The sequence below is a fragment of the Humulus lupulus genome, chromosome 7 (genome assembly GCF_963169125.1).
Source record: "Humulus lupulus chromosome 7, drHumLupu1.1, whole genome shotgun sequence".
Taxonomy (NCBI): Eukaryota; Viridiplantae; Streptophyta; class Magnoliopsida; order Rosales; family Cannabaceae; genus Humulus; species Humulus lupulus.
The window spans coordinates 11340588-11366505 of NC_084799.1; the positions used below are offsets into that span (position 1 = coordinate 11340588).

The 25918-nt window shown below is 36.0% G+C and overlaps 3 protein-coding genes across 4 annotated transcripts; all 3 read right to left on the reverse strand.

Annotated features, from left to right (window-relative positions):
• Window positions 1–1051: 1051 nt before the first annotated feature.
• On the reverse strand, window positions 1052–5620 carry LOC133790660 (pentatricopeptide repeat-containing protein At4g02750-like). Of its 2 annotated transcripts, none has more exons than XM_062228369.1 (2): window positions 5447–5620; window positions 1052–4307 (listed from the first exon to the last, which is right to left on the reverse strand). In XM_062228369.1, exon 2 carries the CDS (start codon window positions 4116–4118, stop codon window positions 1362–1364), a length of 2757 nt encoding a protein of 918 aa, XP_062084353.1. In that variant the 5' UTR covers window positions 4119–4307; window positions 5447–5620; the 3' UTR covers window positions 1052–1361. The 2 variants fall into 2 exon arrangements, with proteins under 2 accessions (XP_062084353.1, XP_062084354.1); XM_062228370.1 differs by having other exon boundaries at window positions 1052–4800.
• Window positions 5621–17652: 12032 nt separating this feature from the next.
• Window positions 17653–18162, reverse strand: LOC133791370 (zinc-finger homeodomain protein 1-like). Its single transcript, XM_062229299.1, has one exon. It carries the CDS (start codon window positions 18160–18162, stop codon window positions 17653–17655), a length of 510 nt encoding a protein of 169 aa, XP_062085283.1.
• A 4090-nt stretch (window positions 18163–22252) lies between these two features.
• LOC133791371 (uncharacterized) lies at window positions 22253–24996 on the reverse strand. The gene is made up of 4 exons (XM_062229300.1): window positions 24990–24996; window positions 23027–24608; window positions 22450–22897; window positions 22253–22369 (listed from the first exon to the last, which is right to left on the reverse strand). Exons 1-4 carry the CDS (start codon window positions 24994–24996, stop codon window positions 22253–22255), a joined length of 2154 nt encoding a protein of 717 aa, XP_062085284.1.
• Window positions 24997–25918: the final 922 nt, after the last annotated feature.

The following is a 25918-nucleotide window of genomic DNA, read 5'->3' on the forward strand; positions in this document are numbered from 1 at the left end:
CACGGTGTTGACAGTTTTTGTTTTTGTCAACATTATAATCATTCCATATATATTTATATTACTTGGCTATTTTATTTATTTTAATTTCATGTGAAACAATACTCCTAAACACAAACCAAAGAAAATGATTATTTCAAAGATTTTAGGAAGAGTGATAGGATAACAAACCAAATGTGTCATTATCAAGTTATTTATTAATAAATATTTATATTTATATATTGGTTGGTGAGTTTGTGTAAAATTAAAGCCGCCCCATTAGACGTAAACCTATACGATAAAAGTTTCCACTTTAATTGAAATAGAAAGAATTGGTTTGGTTGCGTGGAATGGAATGTTTGAATTTTGAAAAGAATATGCTTTTTTTTAATTTTTAATCATTGCTTTCTTTTATTATTACAAAGAAAATAAAAGGCCAATTCCAAGTGGCCCATGTAACAACATGTATAAGGATAATAGTACTTCCAAATATGTCTCTATACCAACAAAACAAATTATTGGTTTTAGATTAGTATTATTTCAATCTAATGATCCTCTTCTTTGGGTTATTATTATGTTCTCATTTTAGCATTTTATAAAAATTTAGTTATTTGGTTTGTTTTTGTTTTTATTTGTTGGGTTCTGTATAATAACTTTCAATGAATAATTACATATATATACATGTATGCTTTGACTTTGACTTTGACTTTTAAACTCTTATTAGCTGAGGCCTATAAACTATATATATATATTAATCTCAAATATGTATAATCATTACAATCTTCATGCTATATTTTTTGTGGTACTAATTAAATATCGTTTACGTTATAGAAAGTAATACAGGGATTTAGAAAGCGATATAATCAGAGGATAATTCAAAATGATAAAGGAAAACAAAGTGAGAGCATTTTGATTTCGGCGATCAATAAACATCATTTCATTTATACATGTTGTTGTCTAATAATTCTCCCTTAGAAAATCCGGTTGTTGTTTATAGATTCATTTAGTTATGGAAATTAAAATATGAATAATTAATGATAAAGAGCCAATACTAAAGAAAAAAAAATTAGTATAATTAAATAAGAGAATATATCATTCAAACTAAAATAGTAATCTTGAAGAACCCATATGTCTAAGAACTCTAAATGGTAGACAGAAGCCAAATTGAAATTTCACAGTACTTGATCATTATCAATTCACAACAAAAGTATCTGCAAATCTTATACCAATAATTGACAAGTCTGTTGACTTCAATTATAAGTTTTACTATTTTGTGACACCATACTTTAATTTGTACATCTATGAATGCCACTGATTTCATGTATATAGAAGGATCATGTAAGCAAAAAAAAAAAAAGGATAAGATTACTATTGTTCAAACATGATCACCAATAATCCCCACAGGAACAGAAACCATCTTGAAAATGGTGGAATCTGTTTCCATCTCGAATAATAATCTTGCGCCGGTCGATTTTGGAGACAAATTTCATAAAAGAGTGACAGTCTCCACAGATTCTGAGGTTCTTCAGAATCTGAATTGGACTCCCACTGGGCGTGCGCATGATCCCATAAACAACCGCGAGCTTCTCGCTATGGTGAAGAAGCTCGTCCTGTTTTTGCTCCTCCTCCACATCGTGAAGAACAAAGTTTGTGTCTGGCACATAACCTGTTGCTTTGAAGTTTCTGTACAAGTCCTTTAGTTTAGAGTTTATCTCTTCAAACTCCTCATGTCTCTTATCCCCTATTTGAAAGTAGTGCACCTTATTCTTGATCTGAACCCAGCTAACTGCAGGTTCTTTGGTGACTCCCCTGTTTTTCATCAGCTCTCTTATTTCTCGTACTTTCTCCCACATACCTTGAGACGCATACATATTTGATAACAAAACATAGGTCCCAGATCTTTGCTTCCCCATTTTCAAAAGCCTTTCAGCAACTTTCTTGCCGAGTTTGTTGTCACGGTGGATCCAGCAAGCACCGAGAAGTGCTTTCCAAATTGCAGAATCTGGCTCCAGTGGCATGTTTTCGATGAGAGATGCAGCTTCATTAAGCCGCCCTGCTCTCCCAAGGAGATCAACCATACAGGTATAGTGATGAACCGAGGGGGTAATGGTGTAATCTTGTTCCATGGAATTGAAATAAGACCATCCATTTTCGACTAATCCTGCATGGCTACAAGCACATAAAATCCCTAAGAAACTGATTTCATTTGGTGAAACCCCAGTAGCTTGCATTTGTTCGAAAATCCTAACAGCTTCTTCACCTAGTCCGTTTTGTGCACAGCCAGCTAAAACAGCATTCCACGTTACAATGTCTCGGTATGGCATCTCTTCAAAGATGCGAAGACCATCTAAACTCCCACACTTGAAGGACATTGTCACCAAAGCATTACACAAAAACAAATATGAATTTAATCCAAGTTTGTGTATCAGGACATGGATTTGTTCCCCAAGCCTTGTCGCACCACGGCACCCACAAGCACTAAGGACACTAGTAACAGTTAATGCGTTTGGTTTTATTCCTCTAGTCAACATTTCAAGGAACAATTTTAAGGCAGTATCGACTTGGCCAGCTTGTTCATAAGCTGATATGATAGCAGTCCAAGACACCACATCCCTTTTAGGCATCTTATCAAAAACTTTTCGAGCTTCCGGCAACATGTGATAGTCTGAAATGCCTCTGATTACTGAGTTTCTAGAGATGCAGTCCGTCACGCTCATTATACTTAAATCTTGTGACTTGTCTTCTATGTTTTTGCACTTTGCATACATGGAGATCAACCCATTTCCAACAAAGGGATTAGAATGGCACTTTGTTTTAATGGTGAGTGAGTGTATCTGTTGACCAATCCCTTCATCTCCTGTATTTGCGCAAGCAAAGAGAGCACTAGTGAAACTAGAATGATTAATGTAAGTTCCTGATATATGAAGCTCAGCAAACAACTTCAGAGCTTCTGTTCTTTGTCCACTCTGTACAAGCCCAGAAATCATGGCTGCCCAAGAAGCTGAATTCCGAAGTGGGATTCTAGAAAACATAGTTTTTGCTTCATCAAGCATTCCGTTTTGAGAATAGGCAGCAATCATAGCATTCCATGTTACCACATTTGGATTTGGAATCTTATCAAATATTCGTCTGGCATCAAAAAGCCTCCCATGCTGAGCATAGGCAGTCATCATTGCCGTCATTGTAGCGACTCCCTTCTCAGTAGCTCTGTCATATAATGAAATGGAATCATTTAATCTGCCACACTGTGAAAGTGCTGCAATCATTGTGCTCCACGAGTACTCATTCCTTTCCGGCATTGTCTCAAAAAACTTCATGGCATGTTCTAAGCTCCCATTTCTTGTGTAAGCATTCAAAATAGATGTCCCCACAACCACATGCCCCTCATAGCCCATCTTTGTCGACACTGTTCTCAAACTTTCAACTAATCTGAACCCGTTCAACCCTGTGACTGCTGATAAAGCAACAACAAAAAGGCCCTGGTCCGGCTTCATTCCACTCCTCAACATCATCAAAAAGACAATCCATGCCTCTAGAGACTCATTTATTGCAACATACCCAGAAATGACAGTCATCCAAGAAACACAACTCCTCTCCTCCATTTGGTCAAAGAGCTCACGAGCTTCACTCATAATGCCACAATGACAATATCCAGTAATCATCGAATTCCATGACGCAATGTTTCTCTCAGGCATTTGATCAAACAACTTTCTAGCTTGTTTCAAGTGACCATTTTGGATATACCCACTAATCATAGCATTCCAAGATACAGCGTTACGCTCGGGCATCGATTCAAACACCATTCTAGCTTCATCCAACATCCCATGTTTCGCATACCCACTCAACAAAATTGTCCAAGTTCTAACATTCTTTCCTTGGAATGCATTAAAGAACGCTTGAGCTTCATGCAACAACCCGTACTGAGTGAACCCAGAAATCATGGAGTTCCAAGAAATTGAGTCTCGTTGGCACATTGAGTCGAACACTTGGCGTGCCTCGGCAACTCGGCCGAATTGAGTTAGTTGTTGAATCTTGTGGTTGCATTGGACAATATTGGCTGGGTTTGGAGTCGTAGAGGGTCCTTGCACCGGAATAGGAGAGCAGGAGAATAATCGAATATGAAAGAAACGACGTTGTATCATTGATCATGGTGGGAGGATTTAACACTAATGAAATTTTCCCACCTTTTCTTTTCTTTTCTTTTCGTTGATAAATAACAATGATTTTCAATGTTATAAACACCTCACAGCTCAGGAGGGAAAGAAGGGGCACCACAGCCGTACTTGGACATAACTGTATCTTCTAGATAGCACATACTCAGCCTGCCAAATCTGAAGTACATTTATACATTAAACTTGAAGTAAACTAGGACAATCAATAGATCATAATTAACATGTTTGTGGAGAAAAATAAATTTTTACTTCTCTAAAGAACAAAACCAAACAAATAGAATGTAAATCAGCGATAATCAATTAATTTTACATGTGGAGAAAATAAAAATTATTATTCAGTACTGTTATCAAAATGAGATCAGAAAACTCATAGCATGAAAGTAAGGGTAACAATTTTTTTTTTGGATAATATAGGGTACAATACACGATCATCACTAAAACTTATAGATTAAGTAAAAACAGAGCACAGAATGCTTGTATTAACTGGGTTTTGACAGAAGCACACAATACAAATTTGTTTGATAAAATATAGTGAAAGAAAAATCATCTTCCTTCTTCCAATCTCTGGTGTAAATCCACAGCTGGTAGAAAGGAATAATCATGGTCGGATCCATCATGTTGATGAATGCATACCTCACATTGGCCAAATTTACTGTCCATATTAATACTAGTCATAAGAATATCAAATTAAAATAGCATAGAAAGTAAGTTTTTAAGAACTACCAACGCAAAAATTTCTACGGATTCCTTAATTGATTACAAAATAACTCTTAAGTACAGCTCTTCTATCCAATAGAAGAAAAGTATACCTCTCTTTCTCTATATAGACACAACATATATATATATATATTTATAAAAGAAAGCCTCTCCGAGACAAAACAGTTTTGTCCTACGAATTACTGTGTCATTATACATAGAGGAAGTATGTAAGTGGTATATACTTTCCCCCTCTCCTTTCTTACAAAGCTCATTATATCTCATCTCATGCAAGAAATTGTTGTCCTCTGGATTATTAGCCTAGAAATATATAGTTCACCCTCTAAAACTATCTTGAATACTTCATTAAACCAAGGGGCTCATACAGCATATTCTATCTGTCCAAGCTCATAATGTAAATACAGTTTCTTTGCGTCATTTTATCATACACTTGTGGGGCATTGACCATTAGTTCAAGAGTAACATAGACCATAGTTACCTTACACTACCTTGAACCTCAATACAAACAAACATTCCAAAAAACTAACCCAGAACTTTTTCAGAGAAGCAAAAGACAATAGATATAAGGCAAGAAAACTTACCTCTGGAACCAGAGCAGAGGAGACCGACGGCAGATTAGCGGCGGCGTGGAGCTTCAACAGTCGTTCGGGTGCCTTGGGTTCAATATCACTGTATTGTTAAAAAATAAATAAGTAAATAAAAAAATATGTAGTTGGTTCGGGGCAAACCCGCCCCGGTGGATATTTTTGTTATTCCCGTAAATGGTAATGCAATTTAAAAAAAAAAAAGAAAAAAAGAAATGATAATGCAAAATTAAAATATAGAGGGGATCTATTTTTTCTTTTAATAAAGATTATACTAATATATACAAAATATTTTTTTTTTCTTTAATTTTGGAGGGGTACATATTTATAATGAAACAAGGGGAAATTTCACTTTTTATCTCTAATAATACTTAATATTACCAAAAAATCCCAACATTAATAATATTTTCAAATTAATGCTAAACTTTCCTCCCATACCCAAAATACCCCTCCCATTATATCAAAAATTCACAAAACCTTCTCTTCCACTCTCCTCCCTCTCTCTCTCTAATTCTCACGAAATCTCCATAAAACCTACAGTTTTGTATAATTTTCTTGTCAAAATCATTGTTAGTTATCTCCATTGTTTCTGTGAATTCGTTAATATCAAAGGCAACATCTATTTTGAGAGTTTTTGGAGGAGAAAAACCATGGGTAATGAGATTTTACATTTTGTGTTGGGTATTATTTGTTTACATTTTTTTTTTGCTATTTTGAACAGATCTGAGCCTATATTGGTGTATTTTTCGGGATTTTTTGAGAGATTCCGCGATCTGTGTTTTTCTGGGTTTTCTGCAATTTTTTTGCTCGATAGAAGCTCGATAACGGTTCGATAACGGTTCGATGGTATGTAGAAGAAGGTCTTTGTAAGAGCTCGATGTAGCTCGATGTTAGCTCGATAATAGCTCGATAGGTTCGGTTTAGTGCTCGATGGAAACTCGATAAGGGTTCGAGAAGGGGTCGAATGGATCTATAATATGTGAGCTCGATATTAGCTCGATATGAGCTCGATAGGGTTCGATTGAGGGTTTGGTTGTGTTTTATAGTCGGTTTTGAGAAATGATAGCTCGATGCTAACTCGATAATAGCTCGATATGGGTTCGATGGAGGGTTTGGTTAGGTTTATGTTCTGTTTTGAGAAATGGTAGCTCGATGATAACTCGATAATAGCTCGATAGGGGTTCGATGGAGGGTTTGGTTAGGTTTGTATTCTGTTTTGAGAAATGGTAGCTCGATTCTAACTCGATAATAGCTCGATAAAGCTCGATAATGTTATTTTTTATTGCATTTCTGGAAAAATGACAGTTTTCCTGACAATGTTAATGTTTTTTTTTCCAACACAGGCTCTATTGTCTACGTTTTTGTATCCTACAATGGTGTTTGGGAATTACAAGGGAATAAGTGGATTTTCAAGGACCCTCAATGCACGGTGATACCGATGGAGGATACTGTAACGTACTTGCAACTTCTTGACATATTGCACAAGGAACTTAAAGTTGATAAACAGATGTATGAGTTGAAATTGGAGGTTCCTTACACTTGCGGCGACCAACCGTTTACACCCGTTCATGTTGAAAGTGATCTTGGTGTCCGTGCATTCATAGGAGTAACATCTAAAGAAAGGTTGGCCTTGTGTGTCACTCCTGTTAAAAAGATTGTCATTGCAGACCCATATTCCACTCCCGGACTTGAGGGAGCAGCCAGTACTTTAGGATTTCCTATTGGTGACCTGAGGGACAACCAGTATGAGTACAACCCCTATGTGAATGACGATCCGGTAGCCGAACACAATGAGGAATTAGGAGACAATTCGGTGGATGATGATCTATTAGCTGAACATTTGCAAGTAGAAGAAGCACAAGAACAACCAATACGTCATATTGCACGGACGAACCCACCAAGTCAAGGACGCCGAACACCTGGCACCAGCTCTAGTCGTCATGGTGGAACAGAATATAACTATACAGGGAACATTTCAATATGTTCAACAGAAGATCACAGAAAATGGAGTGCTCCCATGTTTACAAAAGAAGATATCATAGCTTGTAGTCGTTCTGAATCACCCTCATCCGGTATAGCGTTGGGGGAATTACATCTTGGGAAGACATTTGAGAACAAGATGGAATTGAAAACCAAAGCGGCTCTCTTTGCAATGAAGAATAATTTTGAGTTTATGGTTAAGAAGTCTGGTACTGATGTGTTGTATATCACCTGCAAGGATCCTGATTGTGGTTGGAGAATAAGAGGGAAAAAAGTAGCGCGATCAGAGATGTTTGAGATCACTGTTTATAATAGTGTACATACTTGCTCACTAGAATTGCGACAAAAAGACCACTGTCAAGCAGCACCTTCTGTCATTGGGCACCTTATCAAGAACAAATATGCTACTGATGGCACTAGCTATCCACCAAACAGCATAAAGGAGGATATGAAGAATAATTTTGGGATCGATATGAGTTATATTAAGGCTTGGAGATGCAGAGAGAAGGCACTCGGTTATGTTAGGGGGACACCTGAAGAATCGTACTCCAAGTTACCTTCTTACCTGTACATGCTGCAGCAAAAGAATCCAGGTACAATTACTGATTTTGTCACAGATGACGGTCGCTTTCTTTACTGTTTCTTCTCACTCGGAGTTTGTAGAAGGGGATTTACATCATGTCGTCCTGTTATATGTGTGGACGGCACTTTCTTAAAGTCAAGGTACGGTGGCCACATGTTGTGTGCTGTCGCATTGGATGCGAATAACCACATTTATCCAATTGCATTCGCGATTGTTGACAGTGAGAATCATGCTTCTTGGAAGTATTTCATGATGAAATTGAAGGAAGCCATTGGAGTTGTTGATAATCTGTCTTTTGTTTCAGACAGGCATGCTAGCATTATTCATGCTCTTGAGTTGGTCTTCCCTGATGCCTACCACGGCGCATGCTACCATCACATAAGTATGAATGTAATCGCTAAGTTCAAGACCGATCACTGTCACAAGGAGATGTATAATGCGGCATATGCATTTCGGAAGTCAAAATTTCACAGGTTCTTCAATAATATAAAGCAAATGGATCCTGCCATAGCTCAATATCTCGAGGGTATTGGCTTCGATAAGTGGACTCGTGTATACTTTCCTGGGAATCGATACAATGTAATGACAAGCAACTACGCTGAAAGTTTCAACAACAAAACCAGAGACGCAAGAACCTTCCCAGTCACTACTTTTGTGGAATTCATTCGTTTCACAATTCAGTCATGGTTTGCCGCGCGTCGTGAGGAGGTAGAGAAGTGCACATCGAAATTAGCAACAACATATGAGAAAGATGTCTCAGGCATTGCGGATGATGCAAGGTACTTGAAAGTCCATCCTCTTGGACAGTTTGAATTTCATGTGGTAGACCCAGAAGGTGATGGTGAGGTGAATTTGATGACCAAATCATGCTCTTGTGGTCAGTTTCAAATAATGGGTTACCCTTGTGTTCATGGTGTGGCTGCGGCCATGTTGCGCAATGTCAACATTTACTCACTGTGTTCACCATATTACACTACTGAGATGTGGAGGGAGTCTTACAAAGAAACAATTTACCCAACTGGCAATGAGGATGATTGGGAAGTTCCCGAGAACATAGAGAAAATGCAAGTTGGGGTTCCCGTTGAAAAACAACCAGTTGGTCGACCGAAGAAGAATAAGGTGGAAAGAAGGAAGACAAACCGCACTCCATCGAATGGAGAAATCATTCCCAGTCATCGCAAGTGTAGCATGTGTGGTGGTCTTGGCCACAACAGGGCTACATGCAAAGCTAGGCTTTAAACTTTTTTTCCCATTTGAACTTGTTGTATTAATAAACTCTTTTTATTTGATTTTTCTGAAAAGTTATGTTTATGGCAAAGCTAGGCTTTAAACTCTTTTTTCCCATTTGAACTTGTTGTATTAATAAACTCTTTTTATGAAGGTAACAAATTTTGATAATTCAATAACAGTTCGATATAGCTTGATATTAGCTCGATAACAGCCCATGAAAATTATAAAAAAATGTGAACAACAAACTGTACATGTAAAGACCCTGTATATATACAATCATCAAGGTAACAAATTTTGATACCACAAGTCTGTGGTCCACTTGTTCCTGAACACCTCCATATTTTCATCGCAGATAGCTTCCAATGGAAGACCGACCTTTAGATGCTCAATATACTTGATAGCATACACACCACAATCCCCACTGTAAAAAAAAATATATATATTAAGTGCACATTACTATAAATTTAGTTAGAAACAAAATTAGTATGAAGATGATGTTTGTTACCTTCTCTTTGACTGAGGGAGCTCGTGTTTCTGTTTGCGACGCAATGTGAACTGATGCGGCCTATTTCCTGCTGATGGAATCTTCAACATCAAGCTATCAGTAAACAGTTTACTCTGCATTAACAGAGAAGGTAGCATAAAGCACCATGGACTCATAATATCCTCGAGCTTTGCGTCACTAATCACCGAGTTGTCTGAATCGTAAACAGTCAGAGTCCAACTAGAAATGGAAGCCTCAATGGCAAACCAATGTTGTTGTCCATAGTTCTGGCACCAATATACATCCTCAACTCCTCCCCAAGATGCCAGAAACTGCTGCTCGATGCCGGTCAACATGGACATAATGTCAGCATCCCAATAATACTTTGTTTTGTCGGCTGTTTTCTTGAACTGATCATATCGGGCAGGTATCACTTGTGAGAAATAACTGTTCATCACAACTGCATTCTGTCGATATATATTGGGAAAATACTTGCGACGCATACGAAGCATGTGTTCTGCCGCATCAATATGCTGCAAAAGAGAGTACGATAAAAAAATTAGCAAAAACCATCATAAAATGCTGATGTCGAGCTCCATCGAGCTCACATCGAGCTCATATCGAGCTCATATCGAGCTCACATCGAGCCAGTATGAAACAGTAAAAAAACAAACTACTTTAACATCCCTATCGAACTACCATCGAACTACTATCGAGCTCACATCGAGCCAGTCTGAAACAGTAAAAATAACCTACTTTAACATCCCTATCGAACTACCTATCGAGCCATCATGAAATAGTAAAGACAACCTATTTTAACATCCCTATCGAACTCCCTATCGAGCTCCATCGAGCTCACATCGAGCCACTTTGTTAAGGGAATTTTCACTATCGAACTCATATCGAACTCACATCGAGCTTTTAACATCCCTATCGAACTACTATCGAACTAATATCGAGCTCACATCGAGCCACTCTAAAACAGTAAAAAAAAACAATCTATTTTAACATCCCTATCGAACTACCTATCGAGCTCCATCGAGCTCACATCGAGCCACTCTGAAACAGTAAAGAACAACCCCTATTTTAACATCCATGTCGAACTACTATCGAACTACTATCGAGCTCACATCGAGCCAGTATGAAACAGTAAAAATATACCTACTTTAACATCCCTATCGAACTACCTATCGAGCTCACATCGAGCCATCATGAAATAGTAAAGACAACCTATTTTAACATCCCTATCGAACTCCCTATCGAGCTCCATCGAGCTCACATCGAGCCACTTTTGTTAAGGGAATTTTCACTATCGAACTCATATCGAACTCACATCGAGCTTTTAACATCCCTATCGAACTAATATCGAGCTCACATCGAGCCACTCTAAAACAGTAAAAAAACAATCTATTTTAACATCCCTATCGAACTACCTATCGAGCTCCATCGAGCTCACATCGAGCCACTCTGAAATAGTAAAGAACAACCCCTACTTTAACATCCCTATCGAACTACTATCGAACTCCTATCGAGCTCACATCGAGTCAGTAAAAATAAAACATGTAAAATTGAAAACAGTCCATAATTAGGTATAAATTTCTTACCCCATCATTGAGCCACGACTGGGGTGTCTTCAACGTCAGAAACCATGCTGGACCGTGACTCCCAGTCTTTACATCCCGCGGGGTCTTGTTGGGCATGTCTCCAAGAAGCCACTTGCACATTGTCCTATACTGTTTGGGATCTGGCTTCTTGAGAGGGTCCAGCACATGTGTAGCCTCTTGTGTAGCCTCGTCTGCTGGTGCAGCTGCAGCAGTGCGAGGTCTTTTCCTCGTGGGATCCGTATAGTCCTCAAACCAATCTGGCTTGCGTCTTTGGCGTCTAGCCCTCTGAAACTGAACCCCAGCAACATCCTCAGGGTTGACAATAACGACTCCCGGAGTCTCAGCATCTGGTGTCACAATGATGGTAGGGGGCGTCGTTGGATCATCAACATAGTCTAGCGGAAGATCCAATGACTCTGACTCTGAATCTTCATTGGACCCCCTCGGTTTCTCCTTAACAAATGTCAGGATCTGACTGAGTACGTCCAAGATCACTGACTGGTTCTTCAAGAGGGTCTCCTGTCGACCCTCGACTCTGTCCAACCGCTCAATCAAGTCGGCCAGCTCAGGGGCTGAGGCTGAGGCTGGTGGTGGGGTTGGTGTTGGGGCTGACACTGAGGCTGGGGCTGATGTTGGGGCACAGGTTGATGCTGGGGCTGAGGCTGGGGCTGATGTTGGGGCACAGGTTGAGGCTGGGGCTGAGGCTGGGGGAATAGGAGGGGTGGGACCTGCAACCTCCTCCCCCGGGGCAGCATCAACAAATATCTTGGCTGCCTCGGCAGCCTGAGAAACTTTCTCTGCCATTTTCTCAAAAGTCGCATCCTCCTCCTCATCAGTCTCCGAGGGATCCTGGCCAAGCCCAGGATAAAGGGGAAGATCTCCCTCAGTCAAAGACAAGTAATAGTCTTTTTCTGCTGGCCGAGGCTTCAACATCGGAAGAACAATTAACTGCAAACAACATAAAACATTTGGTTAACTCAAATAATGATAAAAGATAAGCATATAGATAAAAAAAAAACAACATAACTTACATTCTTCTTCAATAATATCGGTGCGATGACGGACTTGGTGAAATCCTTGTTCTTCCGATGCGACCAGCTAAGCATCCTCGGGAACATGTTTCCCGAGCTCACAACAAGCTCCACCGCAAGCTGTTGGATAGCCTCATATGCCCAGTACTGTAAGGCGGGGGCATAACCATACATACTGTATTTGGACTCTTGCTGCACCTTGGCATCCTTCTTGGCATCATAGTTGGCCTTTTGCTTCACCATGTCCTTCTTACAAGAATGCAATAGCCTCCTATAAGAGTACTTCCCCCATGGATAGCTGAAGAAGTACTCTACATTCTCAACAATTTTTAGAATATCTCGCCAAATGTGCAGTTTTCCCTCAATGGCATTCAGAACCCCCTCAACAAACAGACATAGACCAAGCTTGTACACATCTTCCACAACCGTACAAGTCTTGAAAGCATGGTCCACCTGTGACAGCTTTACTTTCTCAGCATCGTTGAAATACTCCTTTATCAACCGATCGCTGAGATTACGCCCTTCCAACTCTTCTGGTGACGGGAAGGCACTGAAATCCAACCCCGTCACCAGGGCAAACTCTCCCATGCCGAATCTACAAGACTTCGACCCCAAGAAAAAATGCACCTCATCTTCGTTGTTGCTGGCAATTTTCCTCAACAACAGTTGATGCACCAAGACTCCGGAGAAATTAAACTCCGAAGCCAAAAAGAATTGCTTAAAAGGGGATTCCTTAGCCCTTTCAAGCAGCCCGAGCTCCAAAAACCTGGTCTTGATGTGATTTAAAGTACTACTACCCCGATATGTCACTCGACCAGGAAAGTGATCACTGAACGGAACAAGCAACTTAGGCATCTGTAACAACACATGAAATTTTTTTTGTAAGAAAACAGAATAAAAAAATTTTCAAAAAAACACTGAAATAAGTTGTCATCGAGCTATATCGATCTCTATCGAGCTATCATTGAGCTGAAACATACCCTATCGAGCACTATCGAAAAACTATCGAGTTCCATCGAGAAATATCAACAACCTAAATTTATCGAGCCTATCGAGCCAGCATCGAGCCTATCGAGCTAAGAAAAATCTGTCTGTCTAGATAAATAACCATCGAGCTACAGTCTAGTCTCATATCGAACCATTATCGAACCTATCGAGCTATGAAAAATCTGTCTGTCTAGATAAATAACCATCGAGCTACAGTCTAGTCTCATATCGAACCATTATCGAACCTATCGAGCTCTTGTAATATAATACAACATATCCTACCGAGCTCCTATCGAGCTCATGTCGAGCTCATATCGAGCCATAATCGATCCATCATCGAACTGTTCAAACTACCTTATCGAGCCTACTATCGAACCATAATCGAACCTATCGAGCCACTGGTTCAAACCCATAAAAAATTTCCCACAAAATCGGACAACCCATTCCACAAATCACAGATTCAACAACGATATAAAGCAAATATGGACTTGGGTTCAAGATTTTACCTTAGTTTTTTAAACTTTGAAGGAAATATGCTCCGTGGGTCTCGGGTTTGACAGAAAAATGGGAGTTTGCAGTGGGCTCGAGATCGCCGGAGAAATGGGAGAAGGTGGGGGCTCGACGGAGAAGGTGGGAGCTCGACGGAGATGCGGGCTCGACGGCTCGACGGAGATGGCGGCTCGACGGCTCGACGGAGGTGGGGGTTCGATAGTTTTTGGGGGATTTTTGTGAGACTGAAAGAGAGAGAAACCGAGACTTAGAGAGAGAAGGCTGAGATTGAATGGGAAGGGTATTTTCGGTAGGAGGGAAAAGCTTAGCATTAATTTGAAAATATTATTAATGTTGGGATTTTTTGGTAATATTAGGTATTATTAGAGATAAAAAGTGAAATTTCCCTTCCCATGAAACAATCCTAGAGTATTTTTATACCAAATTATACAAAGGGAAACAGTTAAAAATAAAATAAGCATAAACCTGAAACAAAGTAATATAGAAACAACTCCAAATATTTGGGATCAAAAGCGATTAGCAGTGACCATTGAATAAGTTTAAAGTTGATAATAACGGTGTTGTATGGTAACACTTAAAAAAATAGTTGTTTATTTAATTAATTAAAAATTTAAAAATTAAATATAAAATGTGTTTGGTAATTCTATTTTTATGTATTATTTTTTTAAATTTTAATTAAAATTTATTAAATTTTGAAAATAGAATTTTTTTCACTTTCAAAATTTTTTTAAACAGATTTTAATTTTTCATTTATTTTTTTTTCTCTTCTTCCAACCAACACCTTATATTGTTAAACAAAAAATAAAAATAAAAGTTATCAAATGCATTTATTATTTTTTGTTTTTAAAAACAAAAAACAAAAATAATTACCAAACATATTTTTATTTTTTAAAAATAAAGAAATAAAAATAAAATTATATTTCTATTTTTGTGTTTAAAAAATTCAAAAACAAAAATTTTACTAAACGGACCCAAACTCTGGCCGCCACCAACTCGACCCCGACCAAAGGAGTAGCAGTGCACTACTCGTTGTTATGAAGTTGCAACTGAGTATCGTCGGAGAGGACGACGAAGAGAGCAAAACAACAAGAAATCCTCACATTAGATCAATTGCACCTACGCCAAAATTGCTCAAGCCTCCACTACTAGAGTTGTCATCAAGTGGAAGCTTTTCTCCAAGTCCAAGTCCAGGGCCGATCCTGGGCTAAGGCAGGCTAGGCCCATGCTTAGGGTCCCTTAGCCCAATGACCAATTTTTTTAAAAATTTCTTTTAAAAATACAATTAATTTTTAAAGAATATTTACAAAAAGGGCCTATAATCTCTAACTTTTTATAGGACCCAAAACTCTTCAAGCTCGGCCTTGAACCAAGTCCCTTGGCCAAAGCATTGGGAGATGCGACCAAAGCTACACCTTGTCTTCAGAAGACCATGCACTCAAACATTTTTCTCTCTCGAACTTTTTCTCTATAAACTAGTGCATAAAAACTTGAATTCATGCTTTTAAATGAGTTTGGTTATAAATTTTCTACGTGATTTTTAGATTTAGTTAAAAAAATAAAAATATGAATAATATCACCAAGATAGCCAAAATTAATGGAAAAACAAAAACTAGTCCTGGAGATAATAGTTAATTTTTTTTTACATAGTTTTATGAGGTAATAAATTAAAATATTATGGGAGACAAAAGATAAAGGAAACCATAATATTACCTTTTAAATTCACAAGCCTGAAAATTAAAATAGCTCTCCAAACATTTAAAATAATCTTGAACAAACGACATGCCCAAGAAACTTACCGAATGAAAATAAAAATAAAAAAAACTAATTTATGAAAACCGTTAAATTTCGTTTACATTTATATGAAGAAATAGTTATGATATGATATACTATTTTGTTTCAACGTTATTTGTGCCAAATTATTAGAGTAATGATAAAAAAAAAAACATGTCATGCAAGTGTGCACAAAAAATTTAGTGCAAAATTTTCACACACATATCATTACTAAAATAAATATTTAAAAAATTATAATTAATATTTTTTATTAAGAGAAGACTGATAATTTCTTACATGAATGGTGGATTGAAAATATTTTTATATATGGTGTTTTTATGATACAAGTCTCTTATCCGCGTTTCGGACAGAAACACTAACTTTATTGGTGAGACTAACATGGGTTCGAGGAATTGACCTACCTATTAAAGCTTTCTTCACTGATTCATTGTCTTTGATCCAAACTTTGGATAATATTACTATGTATCACAACGAGATAGAAGTTATTTTTTCGGATATAAAAGTTTTATTGTCTAACTTTCTGGGGCATCTCTTTCTCATATTAGTCATAACTTTAATGTTACGGCTTATGGATTGACTAAGCATGTCTTTAGGTTAGATGATAAATTTTTTTGAATAGAAGAGATCTCTCCTCCTATCTGTATTTATGAACATTAAACTTCAGTATTTCTTGACAAAAAAAAAAAATTAAACGACAAGTATTTCTCCAAACTACAATTGCAGTTTTTTTAACAAAAACGACAACCAACTCAATTTGCTATAATAAGACACTTTCACCTGAAAACTTTAGTTTAGTTTAGTTTAGTTTATTATTTATTTATTTTCTTTTCAATATTAAACCATTATAATAACGTAAAACAAACATTCAAACGTTCTAAGTATAACAACGTGAAACAAACATTCAAACGTTAAATTAATGAAGGAAAGTAATAACAATAATTATAAAATAACGCAAGAGACAGTAAATAGAGTACATGCTTTCATCATAGAGCAAAAATTTTAACTTATTTATATATACAGGGCAGTACAAAAATGGTGCACGTTTTTTCCTATTACTACGATGAATGATACAATTTTACACACGAGGGTTTTAGTCACATTAATTCTCAAATAAATTTTCAACAAAATTTAAATAATTTAGAACGTTGAAAATTGAAATTAAAATAATTTTTAACCACGAAGTTTGAAACTCTGATTTTACATCATAAATTATTAAAATTTTCTTAAAAATTACTACAGTGAACACCGAATGATAACTTATACAAGCGTGTAAAAATATACAAACCAACACGGTAATGCATAAAAAAACGTATTAGTCGTATCCTATATTATATATGATCATACTAAAGCATGCATGGTAATTGTACGGGGCATATCTTTTGTGATGTTTTGTGTTTATCGAGTCGTGAATAGTTTTTGGCGCGATTTTTGTATGAGTGTATTTATTGTAGTTATTTAGAGCATCTTGCAAATTTTCAGAAAATTTCGAATAATTTACGCGTATAATAACATGTTTGAACCTAATTTTCGGCATTATAAATTATTCGAAATTTCCTAAAAATTTGCAGAATACTTTAAATAACTACAATAAATATATTCATAAAAATAATCACGCTCGTACCGACAAACACAAAAAGTCACAAAAGGTAATATATATTCACTGTAACAATATATATATTCACTGTAACAAAAAGTTACAGTGCATACTTTTTTAGTCATGCACTGTAACAAGATATATATTCATGAGTAATATTAATTATAGACCTAATTAACACTAGTAAACCACGAATTTTGGTCTGCCGGTAAGATATTTGAAAATTTCCACACTTAATTAGTTCTCTGCAATAATAACCGAAACACAGTACAGTAGTAATACTACTACACACCATTATAAACTTATTACACATATATAATCATGCATAGATAACATTCATAAAAAAGAAAAAGAAAAAGCTTATACTGATATATTATTACAGAGCTAGCAAGCTAGCTCTAATTAAGGTCTAGAAGGGTTCTTTCTTAATATTAGTGGTCTTGATTGAAATGTTAGGCTTCTGTTCGAATTCTCCATTATCCCAATCAGCTCCTGATGATCCATGCTGCAGCAGACCATGATGATGAAGATGGTGTGGATGGTGTTGATGATGATGATAGCTCGACAACTCATCAGCTGGTGGCGGCGGCTGCACCACTGCAGGTTGATGAACCACCACGTACATTGGTACTACTGAACTCGGCCAAGGAGCAGCAGCTAGCCTAGGAGCGACAATAGTACTGCTACTCCCATAATGGACTACTACACCGTCCTTCATAATCTCCTTCCGGTGAAAATTCCGGTGGCAACCGCACGCTGCACACAGAAATGCACTCTCATCGCCGCCTCCTTGCTCGCCGCCCCCGCCAGCGCCAGCTGCTGGTGTCATGAACTCACGGCAACCGTCCACCGCGTGGAGGCCTACTGAAATGGCATGGTTTCTCTTGCATTCTTTGTATCTGATAATCACACTAGTCATGATATGAAGTTGTGTATATATATATATATATAATATATATGTGCGTGATATGATATATATGGCTTAGTATTGGTGTATATATATATATGTGTATACATATATATAGGGGAGAGTATCAGAGTACATACACTATTTGGCTTAGCTGTGTTTGATGCATGCATGGCTGACAAGGAGGACAAGTGTGAATAAAGTTTAAATTAATTGGAACTTAGTAAAAAGATAATTATAGTTATGGACTACAAAATAAAATAATATTTAAGATTACCATGGTAATGATTATACATTAGCTATATGTGTGTATTATGCCAGCTGGGTTTTTTAGATAAGTACTTATTATCTTTGTGCAAGAATGCATGAAATTTGTATGACAAAGTCGGTTATGTATATATATATATATATATGTTTGAACCCATTTTGTTTTTTTTTTTTGTTAAAATAATATATTTACAATAGAAAATATAATTATTATAACTTTTGTTTTACTGTAAAAATCCAAATCAGCACACGTTTAATTTATATATACTTAATTAATATGCATGGTGAAAGCAATACATGGAATGGACGTTTATTTAATTTTATTTAAGAATATTTTAATTTTTTTTAATTATTATATAAATTTTAAATAAATAAACATATCATATATTATAAAAGAAGATATTTAATATAATGGATATGATATAAAAATTGAAAAAAAAAATTCGTTAACTCAAAAATTGGTTAAATATATATTTTTAATATATAAAGATATATAATTGTATTTAATTGAATATAAATGGCAGCTAAAATATCTAATATTTTTAAAATGTTATACTCAATTTTTTTTTGCAGTAAATATATTTAATGTCTTCAAAATATTGTATTTTTATACCCAATTTTTGTTGTCGTAAATAGGTCCAATGTTAATAGAATGTTACACTTTTATACTTATTTTTTTTATTACTTTGAGAAATAATAAGAAAATGAAGAAAAAATATAAATTTTTAATTATTTTCTCTTTCTTATTCTTTCTTAAAATAACTATTATAAATTAAAAATTAATAAATATGTCATGAAAATTGTTGACCCTTATTTTGGTCAACTGACACGGAGTCAAAATGCTTGATGTGGACAGATATGTTGGAATGAATATAATGACAAAAACAGTAAAACACACAAGAATTTATAGTGGTTCGGCCCCAGAAACTGGTAATAACCTACGTCCACTTGAGCTATTATTGATATGAGATCTCAAAGAAGCGATCAAAGAACTAGAGTTCTCCGAGTTTCACAGACCTGAGAGAGATAAACAGTACAATCGTTAATCTAATAGCCAAAAAGTCCCTTCCTTGAGCTATCTTTTTCTATTTATAGGCTCAAGGAGGATTACATAGATTTGTTACAGATATTCTCTCCTAATTAATCGGATAATCAGGAATCATAGGAGATAATCTCGGGATTGACTTTGATTCACCCAAGATCATTTTGAAATATGCGGAGTGTACGACCATGCTGGTCGTGAGGAAAACTCAACTGTCGCGCCTGTTATGTCTTACTGGTCGATACTCTAACATAACTCTGCCAGGTGTCAGCCACGTGTTCAGAAATCGCCTGCCACGTCATCCGTGCCTGTTTTTTGGATAACAAAAATTAATAAAAAAGAATTGAAAACTTATATTTTTTTCATCAATTTACACTACAAGAAAAACTGTTTTTAGAGGCGGACTTGATCCGCCGATAATGTATGGGTTATTAGCGGCAAACTACCGGGTACGCCGTTAAAAATGTGGAAATTAATTAAAAATATATTTTTTTTATTAGCGGCGGACTTACCAATTATTAGAGGAGGGTAGTCTGCCGCTAATACAATGCCCGGGAAACAAAAATGTGCGCAGCTTCAAATTTATTAGCGGCGGGTATTTCCCTTAATTACCGGCGGGGTAATATTAATAGCGGCGGGTCCCCGCCGGTAATAACGTTACATATTGAAAATTTGGGACATTGCTCCCTCTCTCAGTCTCAAAGTTTCTTCTCTCCCTCTCTATCTGAGCACCACCACCACCACCACCCCTCTGTCCGAGCACCACCACCGCCCCCACGCCGGAGTGTATTAATTTTTTAATTTTAATTGTTTGTATGTAGTTTTTTTTAATTATAATTGTTTGTATTTATTTTCAGAACTCCCCACGCCACACTGGAGTTTCGGACCCCACGCAGGAGTTTCAGACCACCATCAATGTATGTATATTATATATATTATACATATATGAAGTGCAAGTGTACTGTTTATTATGAGAGTTTTGATGTTTTCAGTTTAGGAAAATGAAATTGAAAGAAAAAAATCAGATTATTAATGTATGTTTTTATTATTTGTTTGTATTAATCATATTATGGTTTATGTTGATTTTTGTTGTAATATTATTTTAATAAATATTTTGTTGTTCTAGTTATTCTAGGTTTGTTGTTTTGGAGATGTTAAATTTTGGGATATTACAAATTTAAGTTGTTATGTTATCAAAATTAAAAAAAAACTATATACCTTAGGGTTATTTGCGGCAAAACCCTCAAATCTTTATGATTAGTTGCACTTAACCCCCCAATCAAAAAAATTGGTGGCAAAACCCCCTTACGTTAGTAAGTTGTTGCATCTGTTAGTTTTCTACTATTAAGAGCCAAATAGGATTAATTATATAGCACATGATTAGACCACCTGTATGTACATATAACATAATTTAATGAGGTGTAAAACTTATTTTTTAATAATAATAATAATAATTCATATTAATAATAACTAATAATCAAATTGAATTAAAAGGAAACCTGAATTTACTTACCAAACCCCGATCCTACAGAGAACCCAGTCAGCTTTGCACCATCAAACCCCAATCCTACAGAGAACCCAGTTGGCGTCGCACCATCAAACCCTCTGCACCGTCGTTGTACTTGTCCCCCCTGTCGACCCCAGAATCAGTCTAAGAATCCCCATGCACTTTCCGTTCTATTAAGTGAGTCAATATTCTGTCTGGTAGAGTATTCCATTTTCGTTCTTTCTATCTGGGTAGATAAGAGTTATATGGGTATTATTTGGTTCTTTGATTGAGTAATAAATCACCTATTTCTTTGTTGAATTAATTATGTTTATTTGTTTGTTTTGACTGGATGTTTGTTTTCTTTTTGAAGGGTGCTTCGTCCCAGTGGTCTGTTGCTCATAAGATAAGGGATGAATTTAATATTTCACATTTGATGCAATTAGGACTGCAGAAAATGGTCACTTTGCACTTTTTACTAGAGAGATTAGCTTATTATAAGCTTTGAATCTTAGAAACAACAAGAAACAATTATCACAAAAGTTTCAGTTTCACATTTACTTACTTGAATATCCCTGGTTTATTGTTTATGCTTTGTATAGTGTAATATCCCTGCTTATAACGCTTGACAATTGTGGGACATCATCCAATATATACTTATCTTGATGCATCCTAGTGATTTCAGGCCGTATTGATATGTTTTGATCAATTGTGTGAGAGATTTTGAAAGCATAGTTTAAGAAGGAGATATGTCATCATTGTCAGGCACAAAAAAAAAGGAAGAATATCATTTTTTATGTAGTTGTAATATATACTCTGTTTTGGTTGAAAAGTGTAAGTTTAATTTGTGCAATGATTAATGAGATTGGTTGTAATCTATCCATAGTTCAAATTGACTGTTATTGTTTTGGTTTTTTATGAAGGAATCACTACTGCAAATTAGTGATACAAATTATTATACAAGAATAGTTACATCTTTCACTTCACCAAATTCCAAAGTATTAATCAAGCAAATGCACCGTAGAATGCTAATTAATCATAAAGGAACAAAATAGGCCAAAGTATTAATCAAGCATATACACCATAGAATGCTAATCAGAAAGAAACAAAATAATATGCCAACGTATTAATCAACCAGAAACAAAATAGAACCAGCGTTATAATTAATCTAAAACAAAGGCCAATAATATTTAAACCAAAGTTATAATGAGTATATGATTACATCAAAACAACTGGCCATACAAAATTGGTGCATTATCAAAATAGGTGCAACAACAACAACAACAACAAAAAAGATGCTATTACAACTAAGAACTTGGACCAACTTCCCTTGCTTGTTGTTTGTGTCTTCTTTCTCTTCTCTTTTTAGTTTCTTGAGATGGATTCTTGCTGGGTGGTCTTCCATTTTTCTTTGCAATTGGAGCCTACAAAAGGACAATAATGCCAAACATAAATAAAAGCATTATTGCTGTCTAAATTCAACATATAAACTTCACATGATTACCTTCTTAACAACGGGTTTTTTACATGAGTTCTTGTAGTGGCCCACCTCCTTACAGTTGTTGCATGTTGTTTGCTGGCCTGTTCTCTTAGTCTTTGTTGCTCCCAGAGGAGGCTCATCGGTACCCCATCTTCTCTTTTTTTTAGGTCTTCCAGGGAGATTGTTTTCACCAGGAGCTTGAATAAGGTTAAGGCCAGTTTTAGGCCAATTTTCTGGGCTTGGCATTGGCCCTACAACCCCACCATATGCTACCACAAACCGTTCTTTCTTATAATACTCGTGGATAAAATTCATGACATCATCGTTGCAGCTCCAAATACATGCTAGAGCATGTGCACACGGTATACCTGACAACTCAAACCTCCTACAAGTACATGTCATTTTAACTAGATCTACCGCAAAAATTTGGCTCATTCCACCTTGATTAACTTCAAATCTGTTTGCATCAGCCCTAGTAGCAAATCAATTTCTAGCAACTAATTTAAGATTCTCTATTATTTGCAAAATCCTAGGCCCCACTGGTTGATTACACCTTCTCACACTTTCTCTTTTTGCACAAAATCTACACATAAGCCAATACCTAACCTTCTCTAACAAAGTCACAATAGGTTTATCCCTAGCAATCATAATAGTAGCATTGAAAATTTCACACAGGTTGTTGACTAACATGTCACACTTTACAGTTTCTTGAAAATGAGATTTTGTCCATTGATTAGGCAACTTACCAGCTAGCCAAGCATATGCATGTGGATTGACATCCTTAATTGCCTGCATCTTCCTCTTAAATTCTTGAGGTGTTGTTGCCCTTGCAGCAGCCCACAATAGTTGCTTCATGAGCAATCCATGAAACTCTTTTTTGAAATTGTTGTGAAGATGCCTTACACAGTTTCTAGTTTCAGATCCTTCCCAAACACAAGCAACTGCATTTTCAAGGCCTTTTTGCTTATCATTTATAAATGTGAACTGGATCGAGTTATCAACATTCAAGTCTTCTTTGAGTAGCTCACAAAACCAAGTCCAAGTGTCTGTATTTTCCTTCTCACACACTGCATATGCTATGGGGAACATACTATTGTTTCCATCAATCCCAACAGCAGCAAGTAGCATGCCTTTACAATACCCTTTTAAGAAGCATCCATCTAATCCCATCAAAGGCCTACAACCCTTCAAAAATCCATCTTTGCAACTCTTCAAGCAAATATAGACTCTTTCAAAAATCCTTTTATCATTCTCCATCCTAGTCTTCAATATGGTTGTGCTTCCTGGATTAGTAGCCACCAACTGCTTGCAATAGTCATCTAAAATGGAATATTGCTCTCCCACAGTCCCTTCCAATTTTTCCATTGCCTTTTCCTTTGTTCTATAAAAAGTCCACTTAGATATCATAGAAAACTTGGTATTCTGAGTTAGTTCTTTAAATCTTTGGTACTCCATATTAGGATTCAGTCTAAATTGTTCCAATAAGTGCTTTGATACCCATTTGGAGTCCACGTGTCTATTGTTTAATACAAAAGGGCATAAGTGGGAATCAACTAGTGTGTTCACCCTAAATGTTGTCTTATCACCAAGAACATGAGCATATAAAACCCATGGACAGCCTTTAGCTCTACATATAGCTCTCACTCGATATGATTCATTGGCCAAATACTTGTACTCTCTATCATTTTGAATGAAATACTCCTTAATGGCTGTTCTTAGTAAATAAACAGTGCCAAATTGCATGCCTAGTGTGAACTTGAAGTCTTCCCATTTTGTCTTTGGATTGTACTCTTTAAACCCCCTTTTTCGAACACTTGGATCATCATCATCACTTGCCAAGCTAGCTAGATCTTCTTCACTGTCAATACCATCTTCCACTTCTAATGTTTCAGTGCACAAAGTTGTCACAGAGGTCCACCATGTGTTGGGATCAATGGGAATATCAACATTCTTCTCTCCTTCTATGTCTTGAGCATACTCTTCTTCTTCTAATTCAAAGTCAGTGGGTCGTGGTGGTGGGATAGTTAAATATTCAATCTCACTTTCAACCCCAACTTCACTACCATTACCATACTCAAACCCATGAAAACTCCCTTCGTTATCCTCATATATCTCATTGCCATTTTCATGTTCAGAGACATCTCTCCACTGCAAACCCACTGTTTTAGCTGTTAAGACCCTATCTACATTAAATAAAATAATAAAATATGATTATTTAATTAGTATATAAACAACAAACTAAATGATTGTTTCATTAAATTTGTCAAACTAAAATTGATAATGGTCAAAGAAAGGGACTCCAGTATGCAAGGACCATGTATCCAATACTAAATCCAAGATTAAATCTTGATTCCTTTTCACATGGCTGAATGAATGCTATAAAAAATGCACACCAATTTGATTCATTTCACATGCTAAATCTAAGATTATAACAAATACCAAAACTATCCAACAAGCCAGACACAAATACCAAAACTATCCAACAAGCCAAACATACACTACATTAAATAAAGTAGAAAAATACATTGGATTCTTTTTTTATAAGGATTGGATTCTGTCTTTACCTGCCATCTATCCAACAAACACATGCCATCTATCCAACATTTTACTTTATCAAACAAAAATGCCTATAAAAAATCAAAGTGTGGGCAGAAAAAACAAAAAAGAAAAGAACACTTCAAGAGAAAAAAAACAATGCTTACTGAAGTTCGTGGGTTCTTCCATTAAAGTCTTCTTCACAGCTCTGGTTTAATGTGGTCCAGGCTTGGGGTTGTGTAACTTGGGTGGGTATTTTTTAGCTTGGGTTTTGCTACTATTGGTTGAGTTTTACAACTTTTGGTTGGGTTTTTCTTCTCGATTCACATCATTGTTGTTCTTCTTCTTGAATCAAATTGCCGACTGGCCACTAGCTTCTTAAATCTTTTTTTTTTTTTTTGAATCAAATGGATTCTATGAGATGAGGTCTAGGGCTGCACTAACTTTTACTTTTTTTTTTTAAACGCACTAATCTTTAATTAGTTTTCTTAATTTTAATTTGTAACTTTTTTTAGGAAAATAGATATTATTAAAAAAGGTTAAAAATTTGATTTTACACCTCATTATATTATGTTATATGTGCATACAGGTGGTCTAATCATGTGCTATAATTAATCCTATTTGGCTATTAACGGCAGAAAACTAACAGATGCAACAACTTACTAACTTAAGGGGGTTTTGCCACCAATTTTTTTGATTGGGGGGTTAAGTGCAACTAATCATAAAGATTTGGGGGGTTTTGCCGCAAATATGTTCTGGGATTTTCTGAGTGCAAGATTTAAATTTTTTTGAAATGATCATATTAAACTGTTATCCTGTCAAATTTTTTGTGAAATTTTATTAACTAAAGTAGTTTTAATTTATTTTTTTGTTATATGTTATGTCAACATAATAAGAATTGTAATGAATATTATTTAGTTTAGTTAATTAGTATTATTATAATTAATTGAAAATTATT

Bases quoted from the DNA above. Each gene is read 5' to 3' on its own strand.
- LOC133790660 (XM_062228369.1), bottom strand. From the start codon at position 4,118: ATGATACAACGTCGTTTCTTTCATATTCGATTATTCTCCTGCTCTCCT.
- LOC133791371 (XM_062229300.1), bottom strand. The intron at 22,898-23,026 runs GTATTGGCTTAT...ATTTGCTACTAG, and splicing joins ACTTTGTTAGAGAAGGTTAG to GGCTGATGCAAACAGATTTG. The intron at 22,370-22,449 runs GTAATCATGTGA...GTCCTTTTGTAG, and splicing joins AAAAACCCGTTGTTAAGAAG to GCTCCAATTGCAAAGAAAAA.
- LOC133791370 (XM_062229299.1), bottom strand. From the start codon at position 18,162: ATGACTAGTGTGATTATCAGATACAAAGAATGCAAGAGAAACCATGCC.